This window comes from Chionomys nivalis, chromosome 7 (genome assembly GCF_950005125.1).
Source record: "Chionomys nivalis chromosome 7, mChiNiv1.1, whole genome shotgun sequence".
NCBI classification, from domain to species: Eukaryota; Metazoa; Chordata; class Mammalia; order Rodentia; family Cricetidae; genus Chionomys; species Chionomys nivalis.
Window position 1 is genome coordinate 14,552,831 of NC_080092.1, and position 25,720 is coordinate 14,578,550.

At 37.0% G+C, this 25,720-nt stretch overlaps 1 protein-coding gene across 4 annotated transcripts in view; it reads right to left on the bottom strand.

Moving 5' to 3' along the window:
• Cpeb4 (cytoplasmic polyadenylation element binding protein 4) overlaps positions 1–25,720 on the bottom strand; it is a 58,326-nt gene that overhangs the window by 16,355 nt on the left and 16,251 nt on the right. For 2 of the 4 annotated variants that reach the window (XM_057773602.1, XM_057773603.1), the window contains exons 2-3: positions 22,603–22,684; positions 5,868–5,918 (exon numbers count right to left, since the gene is read on the bottom strand). In XM_057773602.1, coding sequence (XP_057629585.1) covers positions 5,868–5,918; positions 22,603–22,684 — 133 coding nt within the window. The remainder of the gene's footprint in view (positions 1–5,867; positions 5,919–22,602; positions 22,685–25,720) is intronic. The other 2 variants (XM_057773605.1, XM_057773604.1) reach the window with 1 other exon arrangement.

The following is a 25,720-nucleotide window of genomic DNA, read 5'->3' on the forward strand; positions in this document are numbered from 1 at the left end:
TCAAAGACAAAGGAGTTTGAGAAGAGAGTGACTTGGAAGTCTAAGTTCTATCTTAAGAAGTAGATTGACGCTACTTCAATTTCTGAGAAAGCAGATATTTGAAAGAGTAGCTTTTAGAAGCTACAAAGCCAAATGAAAACTCACATGGCTTCCATAAAAAAATTAACAAAGCCCCAAAGCCTTCAAAAACAGAAAGAGCTATAGATAAAATAGCTAAAATAAAGTACCTCCAAAAATCTTCAAATGTGAGGTCTCAATTTTTATTTATGTACATGAAATTAAGTGGTTAAGAGGGATGTAAGGTTAAATTCCAGGATTAATTTTGAAAACTAATCAGACACCTTTTCCCATATTAAGGAAAAAAGGTTGCAGGTACATAATATTTACAACCATAAAACTTTAAAAATCAAACAGAAAAAATGGTGTAAACTAATATGGAAAATAATGACGTTTGGAACTTAAAAATGAAAATGTATTTTTTATTTTCACTTATATTTTGTGCATGTGAATTTTGACATGTGACATATGGAAAAGTAAACAAACTGCAGCTTTGACGAACATGCCAGCACAATCAGAATCCAAGTAGTAATTAAATGTAAATGCTGCCTCTCTATCCTATGCAAAGATTTACTAATGCCCCTTCCCCACCGACTCCAAGTTATATTTGGAATAACATTGTGATGAAATACTTGCAACATAGACTTTCCTGGGGAAAATATGTCACACAGACTTCTAATCTCATGAACAGAAAATATAGTTTGTCATTTGATGTTTTGCAAACACAAAGGGGAAAATTCAGAAAGGCACACATGTTTTGGAAAAGTTCTAGTTAAGTCAGCTGAAGTATACTATGTTAAGAATTTCCTCAAAGTGACTAAAGTATCAACTGTTATGATGTATTAGATACATGTTTGTATTGCTAGACTGTTATGACTTTTTAAAGAAACATTTCCGTATTGCTAAGTTAGAGCCTCTCAGTCTCCATTAGAGTTAAAATAAATACTATTTGTAGGCCCTACCTTTATTTTTATTGCTCACTTTGGGCTTAGTCTTCAATGATTTAATGTTCAGAACTAAAAATAATCAAGAGTAGTAAATATATGCTTGAAACATTGTGGCCATAAATGTCTCTAACTTCTAGATCTGTGATATTAGTTCTATTGATAAGTGCTTCAATTATAAAACAACTCTACAGGACTGCTTATAAATGGTTTTCTTATCAGCCTTGTACTCACAGTCAAAGTCCCTCTAGTAAAATGTTCCATTAGTCTGCAGCCTAGAATTGCAAAGAAGGTACAGAAAATTTGTTCTCTCTCTCTCTCTTTCTCTCTCTCTCTGAATGTATTTCATTATAAAGGTGAGTTTCTATTTGTTTCTTAAAAAGCATCTTTTCCCCCCTTATTTCAAAGTATCCATATCAGGAATTCTTATTATGTGACCCCTTTTAACATGTGCAAATATTATTGTATTGTGTGTAGCAGTGCACACACACACGCATACACACACACAAACATGTAACAAAGAAAAGATATAATTCAAAGACCTAAAACTTACAGTTGTTAATCTTTGAACAAAAGGGGGTAAATACTAAAAGCTGATAGGATGCCTATATCTGAGATGATCAAGACATATAGTCCAACAAAAGTGCAAATAACAATTTTTAGTGACTTTATAATCAACCTCTAATAAATTCACTATCAAAATTAATTTATAAATATAGGTTATAATTAGAATTTCCTATGTCACATCACACATAGATTATAATTAACATTTCCTATGTCACATTAGTAATTTGATACAGTAGCATTAAAAGAATATGAACATGGCCTATATTTTTCTTAGGTAAATTATACTCTCCTTTTTTTACAGATTTCGTTCCACATCCAAGCAAACAATCTCCCTCCTTCACTCTAAAACTTATAATTAAGAGACAAAAAGTCTTTGACAGTTTTTAAAAGATAGGTCTCAATGCCCCTTCTCTGGAATAAGAAAACACTTGATGCTTCTAAATGAACAGACATTATCAGAGGGAAAGAACCACATAAATGAGTTCTAAAACCTAACATTCTGTTGTTGTTCTGGAACCTTTCTTGTGACCAAAGTTTATCTTTTAAACAATTCTAATGGTTTAACTAGTAGAGAATGGAGCATTGAAAATAAAGATTAGAGGAAAAATGACAGAACAAAAGCACAAACTTCTCTTTTTAGTGGAGGTGGCAGTGACTGTTGGTTTCCTTAGATAAAATTAAGCTTCAACATAGGGATGAATAAAATTAATTAATCTTCCAGTCAACACCTAACTTAGTGCTTAACTAAGTCACACCAGAAGAAACTTAGAGGTAAATCTGGCTCATATTTAGCATTTTTGCTTAACCAAGAAATTAAGTTTCAAGTTTATGTTTCAGAGCCATAAAACATATATGCTTATTACATAAAATTTATTAGTAAAAGACATTCGTTATGGGTTGATTTTTTGCTCCACACCCAAAATTTATTAGTAAAAGATATTCGTTATAGGTTGATTTTTTGCTCCACACCCCAAATTTATATGCTCAAGTCTTACCTTTAAGGACTTCAGAATATGATGGCTTTTAGGGACAGTCTTTTGAAAGATAAAATTAAATGAGGACCTTTGGTGGGTCCTAATCTAACACGACCTCTGTTCTAAGAAGTTAGGCTGGAGATGTGTAAAGAGTGCAGACTATGTAAGGAGAAGCCATCTTTACACCAACAAGAAATCACTCCTGGGCATGCTTTCATCTTAGACTTCCAGCCCCCACGAAGTGACTTCTAGCCCCACAAAGTGACTCCTAGCCCCACAAAGTGACTCCTAGCAAAGTGACTCCTAGCCTCGCAAAGAGACTTCTAGACCCACAAAGTGACTCCTAGCCTCTCAAAGAGACTTCTAGACCCACAAAGTGACTCCTAGCCTCACAAAGAGACTTCTAGACCCACAAAGTGACTCCTAGTTCCCACAAAGTGACTCCTAGCTCCCACAAAGTGACTCCTAGCCCCACAAAGTGACTCCTAGTTCCCACAAAGTGACTCCTAGCTCCCACAAAGTGACTAGCCTCCACAACTGTGAGGAAAAATTGATATTTAAGTCACAGTCGGTGTGCTTGTTACTGACCCCTCTTAGCAAATTAATACACTAAATGCATTTAAGCCCAAGACTTTTCCCCAGGAAAAAAAAAGAAAAAGAAAACTTTTATAACTAACACTTTATCACCAAGGTATCAAGCTTTTATTGTCCATTTTTTAAAACAGCAAAAAGTTGAGGGAATTACATTTAGAAGTGGAAGTTTGGGTTACTTATCTCAATAACAAAGAAAAAATGTGTTCACCCCAGACAACTTTTACAGATTCATCTTAGTAATGCCTTGTTATTGTCGCTCCTTTTTTTGTAAATCTTTAGTGTGCATATTCTTAAGCAAAAAGAAATAGGAATGGCTTTAGTTAGATTCACTGTGTGCTTGGTTTGATAAGTGATTTAGCTGTATTTAATACTCAATTCTTGAGCTTGTCTTCATTAAGCACATTTACCACCGTATATTAGCCTTCCAAGATAAATACACCCGAAATCTGACACAACCTAAGAGCAAAGCTACCAAGAATCAGAGCAATAAGATCCATTTATTATAAAAGTGGTCCATTTACAAGGATGTTTTATAAAAATGACTAAAGAAATAGGCAATACTCATGCCTAAGTCCAGGTGCTGAAGGTTTCATTGTCCTCCTTTCCTAAACAACTCTGATTTCATGACTTTTTAGTAATCTTTTAAAATTATTTTCCTTTACATTTTAATTATGTGTATCAGTCTGTGCACATGAGTGCAGGTGCCTGAGGATTCCAGAGGTGTCAGATCTCCCTGGAGAGTAAGTAACAAGTGGTTCGGAGCCTTGGGTCATCTGCAAGAGCAGTATGTGCTCTTAACCACTGAACCATCTCTCCTGCCCCCACTTAAACAATCTTCTAGTATATTTGACTTTAATACTAGAGAATGACTGAGTCAGTTCTGGCATCTGCTCTGCCCACAAGTTTCATTCTTCAGTACAAATGAAAACAAAATCGGCATCTGGTCCTACTGGTTTCCTACTAAAAACTAACACTAGGTCACATCTGACAAAACCTAGTTTGGACCCTGTAAAGCTGGATGTTAAACCTGAGACCAAGGCAATCACGATTTTATACTCTTGGGTCTGCTTTAAGGAGCCAGAGTTTCTCCGTTTCTAATATCTTTTTAGTTTTCTTCATCATCACATCTTTCAGTTTGAGGTGATATTAACCCAGTCAGTATATTTTTATAATAAATAAAACTTCTATATAAGCAGCAGTGGAAATGAAGCATCTGGCCTCCTTCTATAGTTTATGGACCATTAAAATTTCAAAACATAAATACTTGGGGAGAGAGGTCATCTTTATTATTTTTCCTTTGCCAAGAAATAGTCACTGAACCAAAATTCATAAAAATAAATATTAGTAGAGATAAAAGCAAAGGTAAAACAAAAAAATCTTAAAATTTAAATATGTTCATCTTTAAGAGAAAGTTACCAGAGAGTTTTTCTAAGATGAGTCTCACAGGCAAGTGATCCAACTGAACAACTTCATGAGGAAATTAATATAAAGTCAACCACTTTGCCGTATCTCAAATCTTGGTTCACTGTAATTTCCAGTACCTGGACCTGACCCTGGATCTAGTTTACAGGAAAAAGTAAACCTTGCTCCATGGAAGGGATGTCCTCCCCAACCTTATGCCATCGCCATTAGGTGGTAGGTGTTAGCTTGATACCTTTGTGCTACTATATGATATCATGAGCATATTTTCAATTCCTCCATTACTATTTGCCATAGGCAAGATGGCTTTGTTTGTTTGTTTCTGTTTGTTTAAGAAATGATGAGAATGCAGCAAGAATAACTCTTGGAGGATAGAAGATCTTAAGAGATTTGAAATTAACAGAAATATGGAAAAAATATCAGGAACTGGAGAGATGGCTCAGTGATTAAGGGCTGTTCCTGCTCTTCCAGAGGATCCAAGTTCTGTTCCCAGTACCTGCATAGCAGCTCATGGCCTGTAACTTCAACTCCAGGGAATCCAATGCCCTTTTCTGGCCTCCACAGAACTGGCACACATGTGACTCACTCATACAGACACATACACATAAGATAAGAATAAATCATACACATACTCACACGCATACACTAGCAAATAAAAAGAAAAAAAAGACTTCTGTATTTCACATATTTTTTTTAAATTGTGAAACCAAAAAACAGATATGCACTTTGAAGTTCTTATTTCTGTGAGTAGATGCCTTTGCCTTCCCTGTGATCTGTAACTTACTTCTGGCATGTATACATAAACGGAGTATTTGTGGGCACCTGAGTAGTGTTTGGGCCAGGTAAGGAGCCTCTATGAAAGGAACTGTAAAGGCCAATCCATCTTCATTCTTCATGCTCTTCTTGATGATAAATACGAATGACCTTCTCTTTGGAATGTAAAGTACTGTGGTCTTGGGCTGCCTCTTTCTGATGCTAAGTCTCTGGTTCTCCTCTCTTCTCCTGGCCTCTGATCTAAGAAGCTAACTAGCACTTGATGAAGCTGATCGGTGTCATTATGGGATCCACATTCACTCCATTATTTCAGAATGGAGAATCAAGCGGCTCTCAGTATTTTTTAGAGAAAATATCTGCCACAATTTTGAGGGACAAGAATTACTGTTAAAATAGGTGACTAGTAGCAATCTACAATTATTATTGTGGAACAAATAAGTGTCACTTCTGTACTTGTTGAAGCACAAATACTATGTTTTCTCACCTAATACTAACTTCAGTTTGTGCACTTCACTAGGGTAAATCAATTATCACTTACCATTAATAAGCAGAGAACTATCGGATCCTGGATATGAATAGTTTAGACGACCTGAAGGTAAAAGAAGGCCGTTACTGATTTTTTTTCATAGATGGTTTAAGCTTATTCAATAACAGAGCTGAGTTGATGGTTTCTAATATGCAAAGTATTTACAAATCTTCATTTTGGGACACAGGTTTGTTGTTCTCGGGATGTATTAAGCACTGATGCACCAAAGGGGAAAGTCTGAAGGTGATAAAGTCCCCCCTCATATTTAACTACTCATAACATATTAACTATATAACTATTAAGTCATTCTCATTTCCAAGTCACCACCCAATGTACTTTTCATTATACTGCTGTGTTCTGACAACCTATAATAACAATCTTCAAATCTTTGTCCAATAAATATGAAATATTTTCATCTGTGACGGTTGTTGCTTTTTTAAAGGATGCAATTAATCACAGTATTTTCTTATGTGACTTTTTTCTAAGAAAAAAGCCAGACTTCCACAGGTAAAGGCATGCTGGCACGTTTGAATTTGGGTTTTGGGCGGTACACAATGAAGGCAGAAAAGAGAGTTTGTCTGGCTTTTACATTTTAGAAAGAGCTCAAAGCCCTGACACAGACCACAAGCACACTAAGCACTCAATAAGTGTACGGTCATTTGACTTCCAAGTTTGAAATGGTTCATAAATTTTGAAGCTAAAACCACTATTTAAAAGCTACTCCCAAAAAAGAACTTGTGAAAGCACTGAAATTGTTGGATGAACTGTCTTACAAATTGGCAAGGGAAGGCAATGGGGATTTCTCTGCCTTTAAGAAATTATATTTCTGTTTTTTTGAAGAGCCTCTACATGAAAAGTGAGCTAACTAGATCACAAATCCTATTGAATACATATTGTGTACACTCTAAGTTATAAAATAAATATCACTGAGGCACCATTTTTAAGCCTTCAAATCCTACATGGTCATCTTTACCAAACTTCAGAAAAATGGTGGAGAGCCCTCATCAAGTTCTGCTGCTCATCTAAAGAATGGGCAGAAAAGCTGGGTTGCCAATTCTCTGAATAGTCAGGAGTAGCAGAATACTACCTATCTGACTCTGAAGCACGAAGATTCCTTTAGAAGTCAGCACTGAATTATTCTGGCCATACAGAGCTGTGAGTCTCATGGGCAATGGAGGAGTAAAGAGGCAGCAGAGTGTCTGCCAAGCCTTCTGGCTGGAGCACTGAGCACGCCTTCTCTGAATGCCAGCAAGACTGCCCAGTTCACAGAGACTAAGAGCCAGAGCTAATGCGCTCCCATCAAGCCTACATGGAGCACTAACAGACAGCTCTTTGGGAGGGAACTTCAATGTTAAAACCTTGTGACTTTGAAAGGAACTTCTTTACAAACACCTCATGTCATGAGAAGAGAGGGCTGTCCTTTACTGCCAGAACCTGTAATGCATCCATGCCCCAAACCTGGGGTCCCACAAGGGAAAACCACAACTGACTAAACTTTGCCACTGATTTAAAATCAAATAAAGGGGCTTTCTGAGGTTAAATTAATTGCCCTCTTAAGATTTCAGCTTACTGCTATTTATGGAATGAATGGAAGAATGGAGAGAGGGAAAAAAATGAAAACTGATTTTGATATTTCAGTTTCTGCCTAAATACTGGCTTATGCTGATATACAGGTCAAGTAGGCAACTCTGGTAAATGCCATTGGAACTGCTTTAAACTACAGCTTGGATTCAATTTCTGTAACTATATATATATATATATATATATATATATATATATATTTCTTTTTCTTTCCTTTTTTTTTTTTTTTTTTTTTTTAAAGAAGACTTGAGATGCTGGAAACAGGAACATGGCATGCCTGTTTAAAACCTGCAGGGAGTGATCTCACTCACCTGATTTTACTAATGAAATGTATGTCTAGTTTTGTTGCTATGCAACCCTTTAAGCAAATGAGTTAACAGGAGCTATCAAAACCATTTTCTTTCATCATCAAACATTTTAAAAGATGAATTAAAAGTCAATACATAAATATAACATATTGGTTAAAATTAAGTTCTGAGAAGCGCTGATTCTAGTAAAATTAAAGGTTGAGAAGAGCTGTCTCTGTAGTTCTGTGAATTTGCCCTAATTTCTTTGGTGTTAGCACTGTAGTTGAAGCTGGGTCTGTACCATATGAGCCAAAGTGTCTCTTATCTTGGGCTAAGAAAGGCTACAAACAACAAAGGGAATCCAAGTGACAGATCGCCACACTGGCTGGTACAGTTGAACAAAGTTCAGACTCACTAGAAACACAGCTTTTGGGTACTTTCTGAGGACAGAGAAATATCCCAACTTCACAGACACAAAAATTTGACTCTGCTCAGGTGTGTGCCCCACTTTAAGGTGAGCGACCTTTCACAGATGGTCTGCTCCTTAGTTTTCTGAATATAGCAGCTTAGCCTGCACCCAAGACAAAACACTACCCTGGAAGCCAGTGGCAGTGTTCCTAGGTGGACCACTGAGAGTGACCCTCACCATCACAGCTTTAGCTTGGCCTCGTGAAAGGCTTACGGTCAGGCAAGTACTAGCTTTGATCATGAGGTCAATACAATACCTGTGTGATATCCTCCCAAAACAATCAAGAATTCTTTCTCTCAGTTTTAAAATATCAGCAGTGACATTAAGAGATTTTTTTCTTTTTAAGTTTCATAATGTTTTTTCCCAAATTTGTAAATTCTTTCTATAACTAATGAATCTAAAAAGTCATTCATAATTACAGATAATAATCTCAATTCTGGAAATCCTCCCAAAACACCTTTCATATCATGTAGAAACTGAATCTGCTATAAGCTATCCCCACTGCCCTTCTTTGCTTTCTATCTTCTTTGTTCTGTGACTGTCAATATTGGTCATTAACTTCCCTTTCCTATTCCATGGTTAAGGTCCTGACTATTCCTTCCCATAGATCCACAGTGGGTCTCACTGCCTGTTCCCAGGGAAGGACTGGTTATTGTGTCTCACAAGTGCTATCACTTTCATTCTTAGTGTTCAGATAAATGTATAACATGTACTCACAATCACCTACTGATACAGAATTGCAGAGTATTATCCTAAGATTTCTCTGTACTCCACCTATTCATTCTGTCCTTTTACCCAAATTTTGGGTCTTTATGCTAATTTTAAAGCTTTTACTTTTCTAGAATATCATATGGCTGAGATCACAGAACCAAGCCTTATCAGACTGGCTTTTTTCACTTACTGGGGACTTATGGTTCTTTTATGTCTTTCCTGGAGCTTGAGAGCTTTTAGTATCACATCATATTATTATATGTTTTTATGGAACTACTAAAGGATATTTTGTTTATTTTTAAGTATAGCAATTATTAGTTAACCTGTTAGAAACATCTATTCTTGGTTTTTACTAAGAATACAAGCTTTCTGAGGAGATTTATCAAATATTTTCAGGGTCATGTTTTTGTTTTTCAAGACACTTTTTCCAAAATGGAAATGTCTTTTTAAATTAGCTCACCAAATCTTACTTCTGGCCACACAGAGATAGTCAGTCTTATGTAATCATTTCAGCTACTGGATACTTCTCTTATCTTTTTTTTTAAAATATATAATAAATGTCCATTGGGACTAAGACTTTTATTTAAAACTTAGACATCATAAGTTCATTCTACTGAACTTAAAACAACAGTAAGTCACAAATAAATAAAGAATAAAAATAATTGAGCTATGTGAATACAGATGTAGTGCAGTGTCTATGATTTTGTTGGGTTGGTTTTTTGATAACTCAGCTATCTATGAACATGTTTTGGTATAATTAAGTTCTGAAGGAAAAAGGATGACATTAGGATTTCAGGCAAGTGAACCTATCTGATGGCTAAAATTTAATCCTTTTGCTTTTGCTATTGACTATGATATAAATACAAAACACAGTGCCTGATCATCGCCAGAAATGCGATGTGTCTCTGGAGGCAGCTATGGCATTTGGAGCCAGAGTCTAGCACATATCATACGAAAGGCAGAGGCTATATTTGTAGACACGATTCAACTAGCCAAATATAGCCAACTGATACAGTGTGACTCAGGGAAATACACTACCAAATTCTACAGTTAGAAAAAGTCTGGGCACCAGCTCAACAGGTCCATCCTAGGCATCTATGAGTTGGAAAGAACCACTACTTAGCAAATGATGAACTTAGAGTTAATAAGAGGACACTGTTCTAAAGAACAGTGTGTATCATGCTCTTTTAGGACTAAGCAAGCTTCTCAAGGAGATAAAAGGCAATGTTCTAGTTTATTAGTAATAAATACACAGGTAACTTTCATAATTAGAACTTATTTTCCAATGAGAAGCCCAGGTATTATTGCCACATATGATTCAGCAGAAAATGCTTAACGTTAGATATCATGCTATGTATGAACTTCTCTTCTTCGGAGTCATCATTTGTGACAAGGTACAAGCTAAGTTACAAAAGAAATAATGGCTTTGCTGTCTAGAACATAGCCAATGTGGTCCTACACAATTCCAAGTAGCATAAAATTCTAAGTTTTTTTTAAGCTGGCTCAAGCTAGAAAAACATAAGTACTCTAAAAAAAACCTTCCATATACACATGTGCATACATATTTGTATATGGACACATACACTGTAGTAGTTGTTTGATTAAGAACATCCCTCTTAACTCTGAGAGTGACTAATTTTATTTAGTTCATGACTAACCGAAGCTATACTGTCACAAGTACTTATAAAAGGTGACATATGGCCTTTACATACTTTTCGTTTTTAACTAATACTGCCAGATACTTGTAGTAAGATGGTGCTGTGGATACCTAGAGAACATACAACAAAAGCTAAAGGCCCATTATAAATTCACTGGTTATGATGCCAACTGTGTGTTTACATAAATGTAGAACCAATGTCAGTATGACCTAATGCAGTGTACTCACTCTGCTCTATGCCTTATGATAAAAAGACTGCTTAACAATCAAAGTCCATAACCTTACTCAGTTTTCTGATAGATCTTTCTGTCCTGTAACCAACTTTTCATAGCATTTCTATGTAAAATCACAAAGGAAGAACTGGCACTGACGCCAGCTACAGACTCTTGCTCTTTTCTGAAGACACATTTAAAACCCGCTATATACACACAGAGTTCAGGCTAAACAAAAGCCCTGTATGGGATGAATGTGGCTGTCAGGGTGAAAGCCAGAAAAATATCCTTACATTTGTATTCTTTCCTGTCTGCCCTCTTACTAGATCCACCAGGCATTCAGACTTGCTAACTTCTACTTCCAGGGTACCTTCTCTGTGGAATGCCCCCTCTCCTCTGAGTCCCAATGTCTCACCACTCAAATTCTAACTCCATTCCCTCTACCAAACTCTGTTCAGATAACCCTGTGTGGTCCACAGCACCTCTCATACCATGTTACTGTGTGTCTTAGTTTCATTTCCTGTTGCTGTCATAAAACACTTCATACAAGAACTTAGGGAAGAAAGGATTTACTTGCTCTTAATTCTAGGTTATAAGCCCTTGTTGTGGAGAAATCAAGATAGCAGGAAGTTGAAGAACATCCACAGTTGAGAGCAGTCAGAGAATGAAAGCACGCATGCTTCCCAGTGCTCAGCTAGCTCTCCTAGTCACTCACTCCAGGGCCTAGACCATTAAAATGGTCTCACCCACATTCAGGATGGGCCTTCCCAATTCTGGTATCCAAGTAACATAATCCCTCACAGGCCAAACTAGGTAATTCCTCATTGGCTCTTTCTTCACAGGTGATTTTGTTTGTGTCAGGCTGACAATTAAAATTAATTGTCACACTCCTTTTTAAGCTAACTTCCTGTATGATAGCAAAACTCTTGGAAAACAGAAAAATACTCAATAATCAGCTGCTGGATGAATGAAAGAAATAAAGCCAACAAGTGGTAATGTCTCTCTGCTTTGAAGGATCCAGGAAAAAGGGTAAAATCATAGTCTTGCATTGAAATTTGCTTCATATTGCTGAATATTAGGGACACAGACGTCCTTATTCCCATTTATAGGCATTGTGGGTTAGTCCTAAAATAACCTCTGTAGAATGATAAGACCCCTCTGCCCCTATGGTGTAGTGGTTCAGCGATTAACAGCAATTCCTTTCCCCTCTTCAACAACAGCCAAAGATAAGCAGCCATTTTCCACCTGTGAGAGAAAGGGAGCAGGGCAGTTTCTGCCGGCTAACAAGAACTACATTGGAATTCTGGAGAAGGCAGTAATAATCTAGGGAATCTTTTGGCTTCAGAGAAACGGAAATTTGCTAGTATCTTTGGTTAAAAACAGGAAGTAATTCTTTTCTGAGAAAAGAGAGAAGACAAAACTCAAGCGCCTGACTTTTGTTATAACTAGCACAGTAGCAGGATTTTAGGAAAAAGGGAAACTTCAAAACTTACCTTAAGTTTCCAGTGTTAATAAAAACAAAGGGCACCTTCTTTTTGTACCGAAAGCTCACATTTAAATTTTAAATTCTGATAGGATAGGACAGTGGAAAACAGATTGTAAAAGTCAAAGGAACACATTTCTACAGAATGAAAGACGACCTGACTGTAATTCAAGGCAGCTGTAAACTTGCAAGGTCTAAAAGCAACTAAGAATTCCAGGCAGGAGGGAATGTCTGCAGAGAGCTACCAAGAAGCTGACCTAATTAAGGAATTCAAAAGATTTCCGACTGCCAGGAAAGCTAACAACAAACCAGCAAGCAGGAAAGCTATTTTTACCCTCGCCAGAAGCCTTCTGCTCTGGCTGCTGCAGTGAGAAGACTAGCAGCGGGGTAACCTGCCTTAAGAGGGTGTTATGATTCCAGTGATTAATGACAAAAATTTAAGTTAAAAAAAAAGGCATATTTTTTTGTCCAAATTAAATCGGCCATAGTTGGTTAAAACAGAGGGGAGGGGGCAATCTAATGGGTAGAAAAGTATAAAAACAGACAAACAAGTGGGTGGGAAGGGAAACTCATGGGCCTGAGTCACCTGGGGTGTTAACAGGCTGCTTATATAAGCTCCAGAACAGCCTGAGGAATCAGAGTCATGGGTCAGAGGATAGACAGAACACCAGTCTCTACTCTGAAACAGACAGGGTGAGGACCACACTCCTTCTATAGAAATTCATTATGAATCATGCTAAAATACAAATTTTAAATTGAATGCCTAAACTGAAGCTAGGAAATATTAATGCCTACCCCATGGAAGCATGCAAAGCCATAACTGCTTATATCTTCTTACATTTTTGTTTCTTCTTGGTGGCCACAAAACAAATGCCTGAGCCACTGAATTCGAGGCAAGAGGCTTCCAGGTTTCCTATATCGACCATCTCTCCCTTACTAGAAAGCAGAGTAACTTTATAAAAGTTGTTTTACCTATCTGGGCTTTACCTGTTTTTGATTATAAAATAGAGATCACAAAATTCAAAGAAAAAGTTTCTGTGAGGATTTAGGTTGGAGTCAATTCTCCAAAGAGCAGAGAATGAAAAAGAAGTGCCGGTAGTGCCCTTCCGCTTGGATGTGCATGTCAATACTGCTGTCCATGGAGAATCCAGCTTACTTCCAAGAAGAAACATACAGTGAAAGGGTACTGTACAGAATATGAACATGTGCAATCTTTGGGGAGCTAGAATAGAGGCAGGAGCTCAGTGAAGGGTACCTCCGAGCCATATGGCTATGTCACATCATGCCAGAGTGTCCCTATTCTCCCAGTCCTTTCTCAAATGACAAATACAGCTTCAAATATAGAAATGAAGCTCCAAAATACTATTTGCTGGAGATGACAATATAAAGTAAGTGACCTATGCATTTTCATTCTCCTTACTTCTTCCTCTAGTTATGATTCCTTTATAGTACTATGTTCTTTTGCATACCAGGGAACATCCTAACAGCAGAAGCATAAAGCAGAACAATTAAAGAAGTTCTCTAGAACTATATCATATCCTATTTCATAGTGGCTTCACTACATGATAACAAAGACCCAGAAAATACAAACAAAACAACTAACGCCTTAGTAACAGTAAGAACTCAAAAACATCTTTAAATGTAATTTAATTGCATTATATCAGCGTTCACATGCTTCTGGAAAGCAGCTATGCATATGCAAGTGTGGTGGTTTGAATGAGAATGTTCACCATAGGCTCAGACATTTCAATGTTTGGTCTCCAGTTGGGAGAGCTGTGTAGGGAGGCTGAGGTTAGAGGAGGTGTGTCAGTCACTGGAAATGGGCTTCAAGGTTTAATAGCCTTGTGCCATTCCCAGTGTGCTTTCTGCTTCCTGCTTATGGTTTGAGATGTAAGCTCTTAGCTATTTCTGCTACCATCATAGACTCTAACCCTCTGGAAGCAAAAGCCCAAATTAACCCTTCCTTCCAGCTCAGTGGTTCTCAACCTGCCTAATGCTGCAAGCCTTTAATACAGTTCTTCATGTTGTGGTGATCCCCAACCATGAAATTATTTTTGTTGCTACTTCCTAACTGTAATTGCTACTGAGCAGTATCCCAGAGTATAAGAATATCAGAAATATGTGCTTTTTGATGGTCATGATCCATAGGTTGAGATCCACTGTTCTATAAGTTGCTTTGATCTTGGTGTTTTATCACAACAATAGAAAAGTAACTATACAGAAAGTGACATATTTATCATTGAACTAGTATACTTGGTCACTAATGAATTCACAGACTCCATCAAATAACACCATGGCTAAAGAGATCCATGGTACATAACTGCTGAACAGAAACCTTCCATGAAATCACATTTAAAAACCGCTTAAGGAAAAAAACCTTCATATAACTGATTTAACCCCAACTGGTTTCTGATTATATTCTTCCTGCAAGCTACTCAATACTAAACACTGTCAAATCTTCTAAGTTAGTGTGTAAAACTGCTGATGGCAATTTAAATATTGTTAGCTTCCACCCTTCATTTATAGGTGAGGTCTAGATGAAAGCCACCAACTTGTAACCAGAGAGCCAGGTCTGAACACAATCTCAAACGTGTTTCTTATTATTTCTTAATATCTGATCATTGGGGTGGGTTCAGTTGGCTTAAACACCTCTATTTACTCAATCATGCCAGATATTTACTATTTGGAATTTTATAGCCAGTAGACACTGTAAGACTTGTTTTAAGTTAAACTACTATTAGTCATGACTGTTCTTTAGAACAAAGATTTGCACTACATTGCTAGTTTCTCAGGCACTAAATAAGGGGTCTTCTAATTGGCTGACCTCTCCTCTTTTCTGATGGATAGCAACTGGCATCCACCCCTCTCAGCTCTCTTCAGAGTCTGACTAATGTCTTAATGGGCTGCTTACCAGGTATAACTCAGAATAAAACAAAGTCCAGTTTTTAGAATTGGGTTTACCACTGTGGACTGAATCCAGAACCAGTCAATTAGAAAAAAAGAAGCTCAAGAGGCAGCGTTTATTCAAATTGTGCTGCTAAACAGCAATAAATTCATTGGTTTTGTTGCTGGTTGCTTTCTTTCTTTCTAAGTTTTAGTACTGAGTACGTGGGCACCGTGAAATAAAAAAGACACAAATAACTGATAATTAACTGCACATGATATTCAGTTAAATATTCCATGAAGATCAGGAATTTTTTAAAAATTTCATGCATGTGTATGAGTGCATTGTGTGTGTGTGTGTGTGTGTGTGTGTGTTAATGTAGTGTGAATGCAGGTGGTGCTTACACAGAGGCCAGACAAGGACATCAGTTGTCCTGTTCATTCTCCTGCCTTATTCTTCTAAGGCCAGTCTCTTTCTGAACCTGAAGCTAAACTGAAGGCCAACAAAGCCAAGCAATCTCTTTCTCCATACCCTGCAGGCATGTGACCACTACTGGCTTTTTACAAGGGTTCAGATCTGAATTCGGGAAGTCATTTCTTCCCACACTAGATTGTTCTTTCCTTGCTGCAGCTAAGTTAACCGCAAAAGGAATCAGGATGTCTTTATGACAGGTATGAACCAGGCAACTGGTTCCCTTTGCCAAAGGCCCCCCAATAACATAGGCCAGCACTACACAACATGATCAAGGTCTGAGGACCGTTAGAGACAACAAAGCACTTATTAAATAGGTATTTGCATACATGATTATTTTAGAAGCTGTCAGGAAATGAGCTAGCAAGAATACCTCCATATAAAAGTTCCATAGAAACTTTTGAGAAGAAAAATAAGTGATGCTATCAAAAGATGTACAACATACACATTAACATGGATAGGAGGTGACAGCAGCATGGAGCTCTGTGATTCTGACTGAGCCCCTTTCTCTTTTATATAGTGGGAGTCTCTAATATTTATCACTCATAAACTGTTGAAAATGCCGGAAAACTTCAAAATGTTACTCAGCTTTCACTTGTAAATGGAGACTATTACTATTTTTGACAATCATCTGGTAAATCCATGCTTATATAAGCTGCACCTACTACTTAAGGTAATAGTGTAAAACTGTAAAGGAAATTATCTGCCAATATGTTTGTTACCTTACTAGTACTTATCTCAAAAGTGTTTACCAAATTTGTGTTTACGCCTTTAGCAATCCTTCCCCCTTCACTGCCCCTCTGTATGTCAAACAAAATTAAGTCACAACAGCCATAGGATATAGGAGCCTTAGTGAAACTGAAAAGAACAATGTTATAAGGTAAATGAATCTTTTTGAAAATGCTCAGGATCGTTAACCTTTTAATAACATAAAAGGTTTAATATGACTTCCCCGCGCCCCCAGCCCTCTACCCTCACCTGCCACCCATGTAAAATCAGAGTTGCACCAATGTTTTAAGATGATTGTGACCACTCAATTTTCAAATTAGGATTTTCTGGGCTCAATGTTCAAGAATAAAAATAAGGGGAATGCTCAAGCAATTATGACCTCACATCATGGATGACATAAGATAAATTCTTGCTCTATGACATCTGCTTATGAGATTTTCAGAATAGAAATAAGTGCCAAGTATTCTATCATAGATGTGTGGTACACCTTCTCCCACAGATGTATGGGACAGAGGACAGAAGAACTGCTTTCATCCCATGTATGCAAGCAGAACACGAGTGGATCTGAGGGGTGAACAGAATGTGTGCTCTGTGCAACTGTGGTTCAGTTCAGAGGTACAGCGGCGATGACACCAATTCAATTCTACCAGAAAAATCAACGTTCAACATCACATTTTTCTCTCTCCTAGGCAATTATCGATTCTCTCCTCCCCTAGGTTTTTTCTTCTTTTTTTTTTTAAAAACAGAAACAACATTAGCAACCCCTAAATCTGAATGAAACATTATACTAGCATTTTCAAAGGCTACCTCTGCTGACACAAGTATTCAGTAAATCCTGATCAGAAGTAACCCTGAAAACAATGCAGCAGGCCCTTCCCCAGCAGTGATCCAAAGAAACCCACCCACCTCCTCTTCCTCACGGTGATGTTGCCCCCACACACAGCTGAGGCCCTGTCCTTAGGCACCACCAGCCGAAGAGAAGGCTATTTAGGATGTTCCATGTCCCCAGCTAGGAAAGGGAGAGTGCAGGAGAGGAAACACCCTTCATTTCAAAACAGCCACACACACAGTTAATTGTAGTCTAGTTGAAATTATACTCCTTACTATGTCTCTCACTCCATTACTCAAGAGACTTTTAGAAGTAAGGCAATTTTCTACTTTGGAACCTCAACCACTCCCCTGCTCAGCTGCTTTGAGTTATTTGGTATCGTCCAAAGAGGACAAGAAGAAAGCAGTGTTCTCAGGAAGGTTGAGTCCCATAAGCAGGGAAGATGCTTGGCTGAGTCTGAATTCTAAAAACATGTAATATTTACGAATCCCCCAATTTCCCAGACGACACAAGGTAACATAAATAGTAATTTAATTGGGAGGAGAAATTTGTTTATGAATCCAAGATAAATTAGTTGTGTTTTGCACTGTTCTTTTTGGTTCTTCAAGCAGTTTGTACCTTGTCTATTATATGCTCCTTAAAGAAAGTATCAAACCCTTTAAATAGTTAGTAGAAGTTAGGGTGCTATCTTCACTCTGTCTTCATATAGACAGAGGCCAACATATTTAAATAGAAAAGGGGCAAATACTATACCTACACACACACACACACACACACACAAGCCCCCACACACATTTCTAACTGGAAATTAAGCACTATAATGTTAAAGCCACACCCTGTTCTATGGGAACTCCTTGAATTTTTGAAATTTTTGTTTATGGCCAAACTATTTCAGGTTTATAACACATCACACAAATAAATGACCAATTGTAGTCTTCGTTCGACCACTCTCAGGTAGTCTACAGTTCTCTAAGGCTGCAGAGTCAGTACCTACATGAAATTAAGTCTGAGGCTTCGACATACCAGTATATACCATTTGTTCTCTAAGAGAACTAAGTGATTACAATTTGGATAATAAGAATATTGAGGCAACTGTATATAAAAGTTTGCCAGTTATTATTTAACCTTTTCCCAAAGGTAGCACTAAATTTATTTTCTCCCAATAACAAAGATAAAGAATTTACATAATTATCCTAACCATCACTCTTTCATAAAGACATAAAAAAATCTTATGAAATTAATGAAGCAAGTTTTGTGCACTAAATTTCAACTGAATTTCATGATTGTTTTCTAAGATCACTATAAATTCTTTTCCTCAGCAACAAAGAGGCACAGATGGAATCACCCCTTGCCCACACATTTAAGCTTTTTGTTTTTTTAAAAAAAAGTGCAGTGATGAAACCAGTAGGGGAGAGACCCTGAAATTTTATATATAAAGAAGGAGAAAACATAAAGGGATATGTAAACAGGCACTACAAACAATTATTATTGCTTACATGTAGATTTAGCATTTCATGCCTGACACACAGGAATCATTGCTGGTAAGTATGTCAAGTCCCATTCCTTCCAAAAATTGAAAGTGAAGTTTACTCTAAAACAATGCAAAGGACTCCATTTTCATTACATTCAGAGGTAAAATATGATACTGACTCATAGTTTAGTTACTGTCTCAAGAACACCTGCAGTGTTGCAATGACGTATGGACTGCATTTGCTCCTGCAGTAATCTTGCTGTTAATTTGACTTTCTAGTGAAATAAAGCATAATGGATATTAAATTGATTTTATAGATCAGATTTAAAATATTCAACCACTAACATGAAATGGAGTTGTTCTATACATTTTAAGTACTAATTTTGTCTTTAGCCAATACATCTGACTCCATTCAATAAACTACTTCCTACTTTATTCCTACTTTCCTTAATTCCTTGCACACACTGGGGTGGGGGGAGTTCCCTGACTGTCAGGTCTTTCCTACTATACACATATGAGAACACATTTCATGACTACTTCATGTGTCCAACCTGTGCTTCAGAAGGCTGAAAACAGCTGTGCTAAGGTTTGGCTTCAATCTGCTGCTCCATTTCTAAATAATAATTGCTAATGTCATGTGCAAGAAAAAAAAAGTGAACATTAGTATTCCCCAAACAGTCACCAGAACATATAAACAGGTGAGCACGGCTCGGTTCTGATTATCTAATAGCATTATAGTCATGCTCAAGGTGCCACGTGGGGAGATCAAAACTCAAAGACTCAGGCTCTTGGCATATGAGTCTGGGTGTGGAGGAAAGAAAACAAAATTGGTCTCTGGGGACAAGCTTCTGTGGATTGTCACTGGCGCTGGTTCTGGAGAAGGCAATACACAGTTTCCAGGATAAAAATAACATAAGGACTTGCCAGCTGACCTCAGCGATGACACAAAGATAAAGAACAGGGAGGTCCCTTTTTCTCCCCCAGACAGCTGAGCCCCTGCCATGGAGCAAATGACAGCAACTTAAAAATTCTTTTAAAACAGTATTTAAAAAATTATTTTGAATCACAAAAGCTCTGACATTCATGATCAAATGAAGGTTATGTCCTCCTCTTGAACATCTGTTAAAAGTTCAAAGAAATAGCTAGAATCAACACATTCATAAGAAAATTCAAAACCTATCTTTGAAGGCCCCTAGATATACCAAGTATTGTATTTGTTGATAGCAAAAATAAAAAATTTAAGGCCCCGTATATATAAAATATTTTCCCAAATGGAAAATGCAAATTCTCCTTTATATTTTTTCTCATTTAAACTAATATATGCTACAACAATGACTCATGCTGTCATTCCAAAATTAATTTTAGTCTTTATGATTTAAACACAGACACATCTATGAGGAACCACAGATAAGAGATAAAATAAATGAGGTTATTCATATTCTATGAAATTACTTTATTTCAAAATTAGCCCGAATAAAAAATTTGTCTTAATCTTAGCACTAATCTCAAGTTAAATTTTACATTTTCTAAGAGGTATGATGCTCTCAAAGAACGAAAGGTGATTTTCTGCTCTCTTGTTTCTGAGGAAGGAGCACTAGGTGGCTGACTTACACATGGGTTAGCCAGAGGACTTAGTGCCTGATTTAGAGGACTGTGGATTGTTTTCAAGGTGTTAAAAGGTAATGATCATTTTTAAACAACATCTGAAGACAGACTCACTATTCAAATCAAGCACAGCGGAGTGAAACTCTTCAGCTCAGAGAAGAGCTCACCGGAGATGAAGTACCGTCCTGGACAGAGCTGCTGCTCTACTGGTGAAGACTACACTGACACAATGTTCAGAACTTTTTAGAGCCAAGCAGAATTATAAACTGGCATCTTAGGGCATGCCTTCATCTATAGATTCCTCCTTGCTTTTTTGAAAAAAAAAATGTGGTTTATTTACTACTGAAACTTAAACTGAAGCAGGCCTCCTCACGTAATGAACATGATGAAACACTTAGCAGATTCCAGTAAGAGCCACATCAGTTTTTGAGTGTTTTCTAGAGCCAGGCAATATGTTGACTTTGACAGACACATGCTGTCATTTAAACCTCACAAATATCAGCACAGCTGTGAGGACAGTTTAAATGTAGAGTTTAAATGTTCTTTTCATTCTGCTATGCTGTCTCTTACAAATCATGATTCCATAAACTCCTTATGCTTCCAGATTAGACCATCTACACATAACTTTTTTCTGTCACTTAACTTTTGATTTCCCATACAGAACCAGCTGAAGAGATATAAGTAAATATCAGTGAGAATAAATTTTATATGGAATACGGAATAAAAGTGGAATTTAAGCAATAATACCTTATCAAACAAAAAGAAAAAATTAACCTTAAATATCTTGGCTAAAACTGATAAATCCTTCAGTTAATTATACCATGTGTGTGAAACTCTTTATATTTAAGTACTAATCAGAGGCTTGCTTCCTAGAAATAGAACATAACAAACTGTATCTATTGCTGTTCTCCCCACATTTCCCAGCATCTAGTGCGGTGGTTCTCAATCTTCCTAATCCTGCAACCTTTTAATCCAGTCCCTCATGTTGTGGTGATCCCCAACCAGAAAATTATTTTCATGGCTACTTCATAGCTGTAATTTTGCTACTGTTATGAAGTAATGTAAATTCTGTGTTTTCTGATGATCTTGGGTAATCCCAGTGAAAGGGTTGTTTGACCCCCAAATGGGTTACAACCCACAGGTTGAGAACCACTGATCTAGTACAAGTGAGGTTCTAAAAAAAAAAAAAAAAAAAAAAAACCTGATGTAAGAATCTAGTAAACAATTTTTTTAAAAAAAATGTCCTTTACAAACTTTTCCTGTAATTAGCTTATGGAGTAATTGTAGACTCACAAGTAAGTTACAAAAGGTCATAGAGAGAAACCCTCATGTCCCTTTACTCCATGTCCCCAAACTGGTTATCTCTTATAGGACATAGGAAACAGACATAGATTCTCTTTGAGCAACTGTGAGAAAGTACAATTTTCTGGTGCTCAAAGTGGCCTTAGCCTCTCTTTATTTTAATGACAAGAAAAGGAAATGTGGAAAAAGCTGGATTATAGTCATACTTAAAAATAGAAAACTCTGAAAAACTCGGAAAGATCCTATCTCTTCACATATGAAACTCACGCCCAGAATCCCTTGAGGTATTCAGTAAGGACCTTCAAAATATTCTGAAACAATTTCAAATATCCTTATTTTCAAGTGACCTCATTAGATGGATACACACGATTCCACACACATTATTTCACAAAGCTCTACGACATCCAAAGATTCCTCATGGGGGATATGGAAACAGCTGGGAGGGAAAGTGGGGAGGGGTAAATATGATCATATTTCAAGAATAAAGGAAAAAATAAGCCCAAATAGTGGTGAAGAAAATGAAAAGGAGACCTGGTGAAAGTGGGTGCCTTGTTCAAGATTGTGACACATCTAGTCAGTGACAGACTTGAGACCAGAAGCCAAGCAGGAATAGGATTTTTAAAAATTCACCATATATAGAAAAAAATTAACTATAAAACATTTCCATCAAAAACTATGAAGCATTTTTTAAATTGTAAAACTAGGCCAAAAACTGCCAACATGCCAACAACATAGTATATAGCTACTGTCACATTTAAGAACCTCAGGGCTCTTTAAAAGGCTTTTATCTGAGACACGGTGCAGTATATGATCTTTGAGTTAACTGCCCACTTAGCAATGAGAACTTGTTTAGTGCTCTTAGTTGGTACCATGATGGGTTCTGCTGCAGATGCCCATCAAATAATTTGACTTTATAGCAAAAAGGAGTTTATGCGTAGAATTGATACTACTTACTAGACACAATGACTTTATAATAGTGATATTGCTCACCAGAATAAGTAGATAATAAATTATTAACTATTTACTAAAATAGGATAGCTCCATTTTTCAACTTACCTTTAATGGAATCATTTTCGGCTCTCATTATGTCAATGAGTGAGCTCTCCAAAGAGTGCATGTCAAATGTCCTGGGGCGATCCTGTAAACACAAAATCACAGACCATTTTTAAAGAGATATTTTAAGGTTTGGAGATAACATAGTAGCAGAGCACTAGCATGTGTAAGGCTCAGTTCCTAATAACCTCCCTCCTCACAGCATTTACCTACACAAGAGGAAAATAAATTGCATTTGTTAGGACACAAGACAAAAAGTGCATTTACTCTAGCACTTTCAAAACATCAAGACCCACAAAAGTACATAAACCTCATTGGAGACTGCTTTTAAGCCACTGGCCAAAACAGCTTTATTCATTAACCAATGGTAATAAAACATATTCATAACATATAGAGGGGACTCACACATCACTTTTATTTCTGACAAGAATTCAACAAAGATATCACTTAATAAAGCATATTAATTAATAAAGCACAAACCATTAAAACAGCCTTCACATTAAGAACAGTCATGAATGTAAAAGAAAGCTAATCTCTAAGACTTAAGACAACTAATAGGGTAAACCTTTCCACACTGTTACAATAACTCTCTATCAGTTTGGCAGAGCCCTGAAGGTCAATTCCAGTCAACTGAATCCGTCTCAGATTGAGCCAGTTGAGTCAATGAGCCTCATATTCAGTGAGAGACCTTATCTCAAAAAACACACAGCATTCCAGAGGACTCCATAGGAACCTAACAAGTAGGGTTCTGTAGCCTTCTCTGCAGTTAAATGACTTTTCACTCAGTTTCTGTCAAGTTTTTGTTCTTGGTAAACTCAGGCCCTTAAGAATGCTAAGAATCCACATAACTCCTCATTACTTTTTAACCTAGAGTTTCAGCTTGTTTAAAACAAACAAACAAACAAACAAACATCTTAAACACCTTAGACTGCTCTACCATGCTTTTACTTTTATTTTTACTTGCTGAGATCTCACTTTATTTTGAAATCTAACTTCTAGGCTAATGGGAGTATCTTCCACTCAAGATTATTTTCTGATCAACCTGACATTTCTCTCTGTGCTTTTTTCTGTATCACTTTGCACTATGCTTCCTAAAACAGAGACACTCCTCCTTATCTTGTTCACATCTAGACACTCAGTGTTCACTGAACCCATGGTTTTCTGACACTCTGCAGATTTAGGAGTCCAGCTGCAATTACATCTGGGTCTAATTCCATATTAGAGGAGAGAGTATTATAGGTCTGCCTCTGGGATGAGAGATTCAGGGGTGAGAATGGGGTTATGGGTTCGGGTAGGGTGTTTTACCATTTGATTCTGCCCTAAAGGGCCACTCAGTCCAGAATTGATTATTTCCCCACCTTTTCCTCCTGATTTTTCCCTCTTCAGCTTTCTTTTTTCAATTGGGTCCCCAGAGAAGTAGGACATACAGCCAGAATTAGACTTTCTAAGGCAAAGAATGTGCAAAAGGGAAGACTGGTCTATTTTTAAGGCTTCAAGTGCAACATAACATCAAAACCCTTACTGCAATTTCTTTTAGAAGTGCAGTGGATCTGAGGTATAACTCAGGGTTTGGATGTCAACACCAAGTCACACTATCTCAATCCATAGTAGCTGAATTTTTTTTTTTTTAGTAGACTATGAACTATGCCTGTCCCTGGGTCATCTACCAAAGCCATAGCCAGTACAAAGCATTCACCTGCTATGTCCTCTGACAATGTCCCAAGGGAAGGACCTATTTTACATTAAATGCCCTCAGAACGACATTGACCTCAAATGGGTAATGGTGAGACAACGAAGTCCTACCACTTTGCCCCCACAGGACTGCCCAGAAGGACCCGAGATGGCAGAAACTCGGTGGTGATATTTTTTTTTTAAATATTTTCTTTGTGTCCATGCTATTAGGGAATTAAGAACTGCATTGTTATTTGTCAAGCACATCTACAGGATGGAGGTGCTCAAAATAATTGCTAAACCAACATGTGGGTGAATGCTTCTGAGTGAGTTTTAAGCATGTGAAATATTTCTTCTCTGCTTCCTTGTCTGAAGGTTTGTTTAGATATTTCCCATTTCCCATTACAGTTATGCATTTTCATTTGCCAAAATAAACAATAGGGATAGAACAACTTACTTGGTTATTCTTTTTCATAGAACTGAAGCCTTGTGAATTTCCAGAATTTGCATTTTGCCAATCACAAAATGAAGAGAAAAGAGAAGCAAAATATACAGTGGTTCTGTGTGGCTTCTTTTGTAAAAGTTACTTTTAGTAAGTCAAAAAAGCTTCTGTTTGCTAATGGGACACTAGAGCTTAGTAAATGACTCCATGGTTATTATCTGGGTCCCAAGTATACCACAGACTGCTACTAAATTTAATAACCACTGACTTTACCTGAAAAAGTATAGCAAACTAGAAACCCAAATGAAAAATGTAAATTTCAGTAATTTTTGGATTAAAATCATCTCAATCCTTTTTTACCCATATTTTTTCTTTTAATTTATTGTGATTTAATTACAGGTTCATAAATAAATGCCAAAATATAAACTTGGATCAACTGGCACTGACACTCAGGTGCAGTGTGTTGAGACAGATTCCCAGGTTCTATATGCTTTTAGAAGGAAGGGGAGCCTTAAGAGATCGCTGATAATGAAATGCAAAGTCTGAGGGCTCAGTAGCATAAGCACCATTTGCTTTTCAACCCCACTAAAATAGGTATTCTTGCCCACAACCCAAACATACTAGCAATTAGACTCACTATAAACTACATTCATATAACATTTGTTTCCGCAATGCTCTGATAAGTCAAAGGGTTCAAAAGTCATATATTTTGTCAAGTTAGCTTCTTATCAATAGAGACTCAAAGTTTATCATTCTTAATTTTCTCCTTTAGTGATCTTTTCTATTTTTAACATTTAATTTTTTAACGATCTTGTCTTGTACCAATGGGAAATAGGTAGAAGGGTAGAGATTCAATAGTAAGGCCAGCACACAAGAACAGAATAAACAATGTCAGTTTTCCTATTCAACGATCAAAGAGTTAAGCTTATTAAGGACTTGGTTTCCAAGTTTTTTCCTTTTTTTCAATCTTCTGACTACAAAATGGACTTCTAGGATCCATTTCCCAGA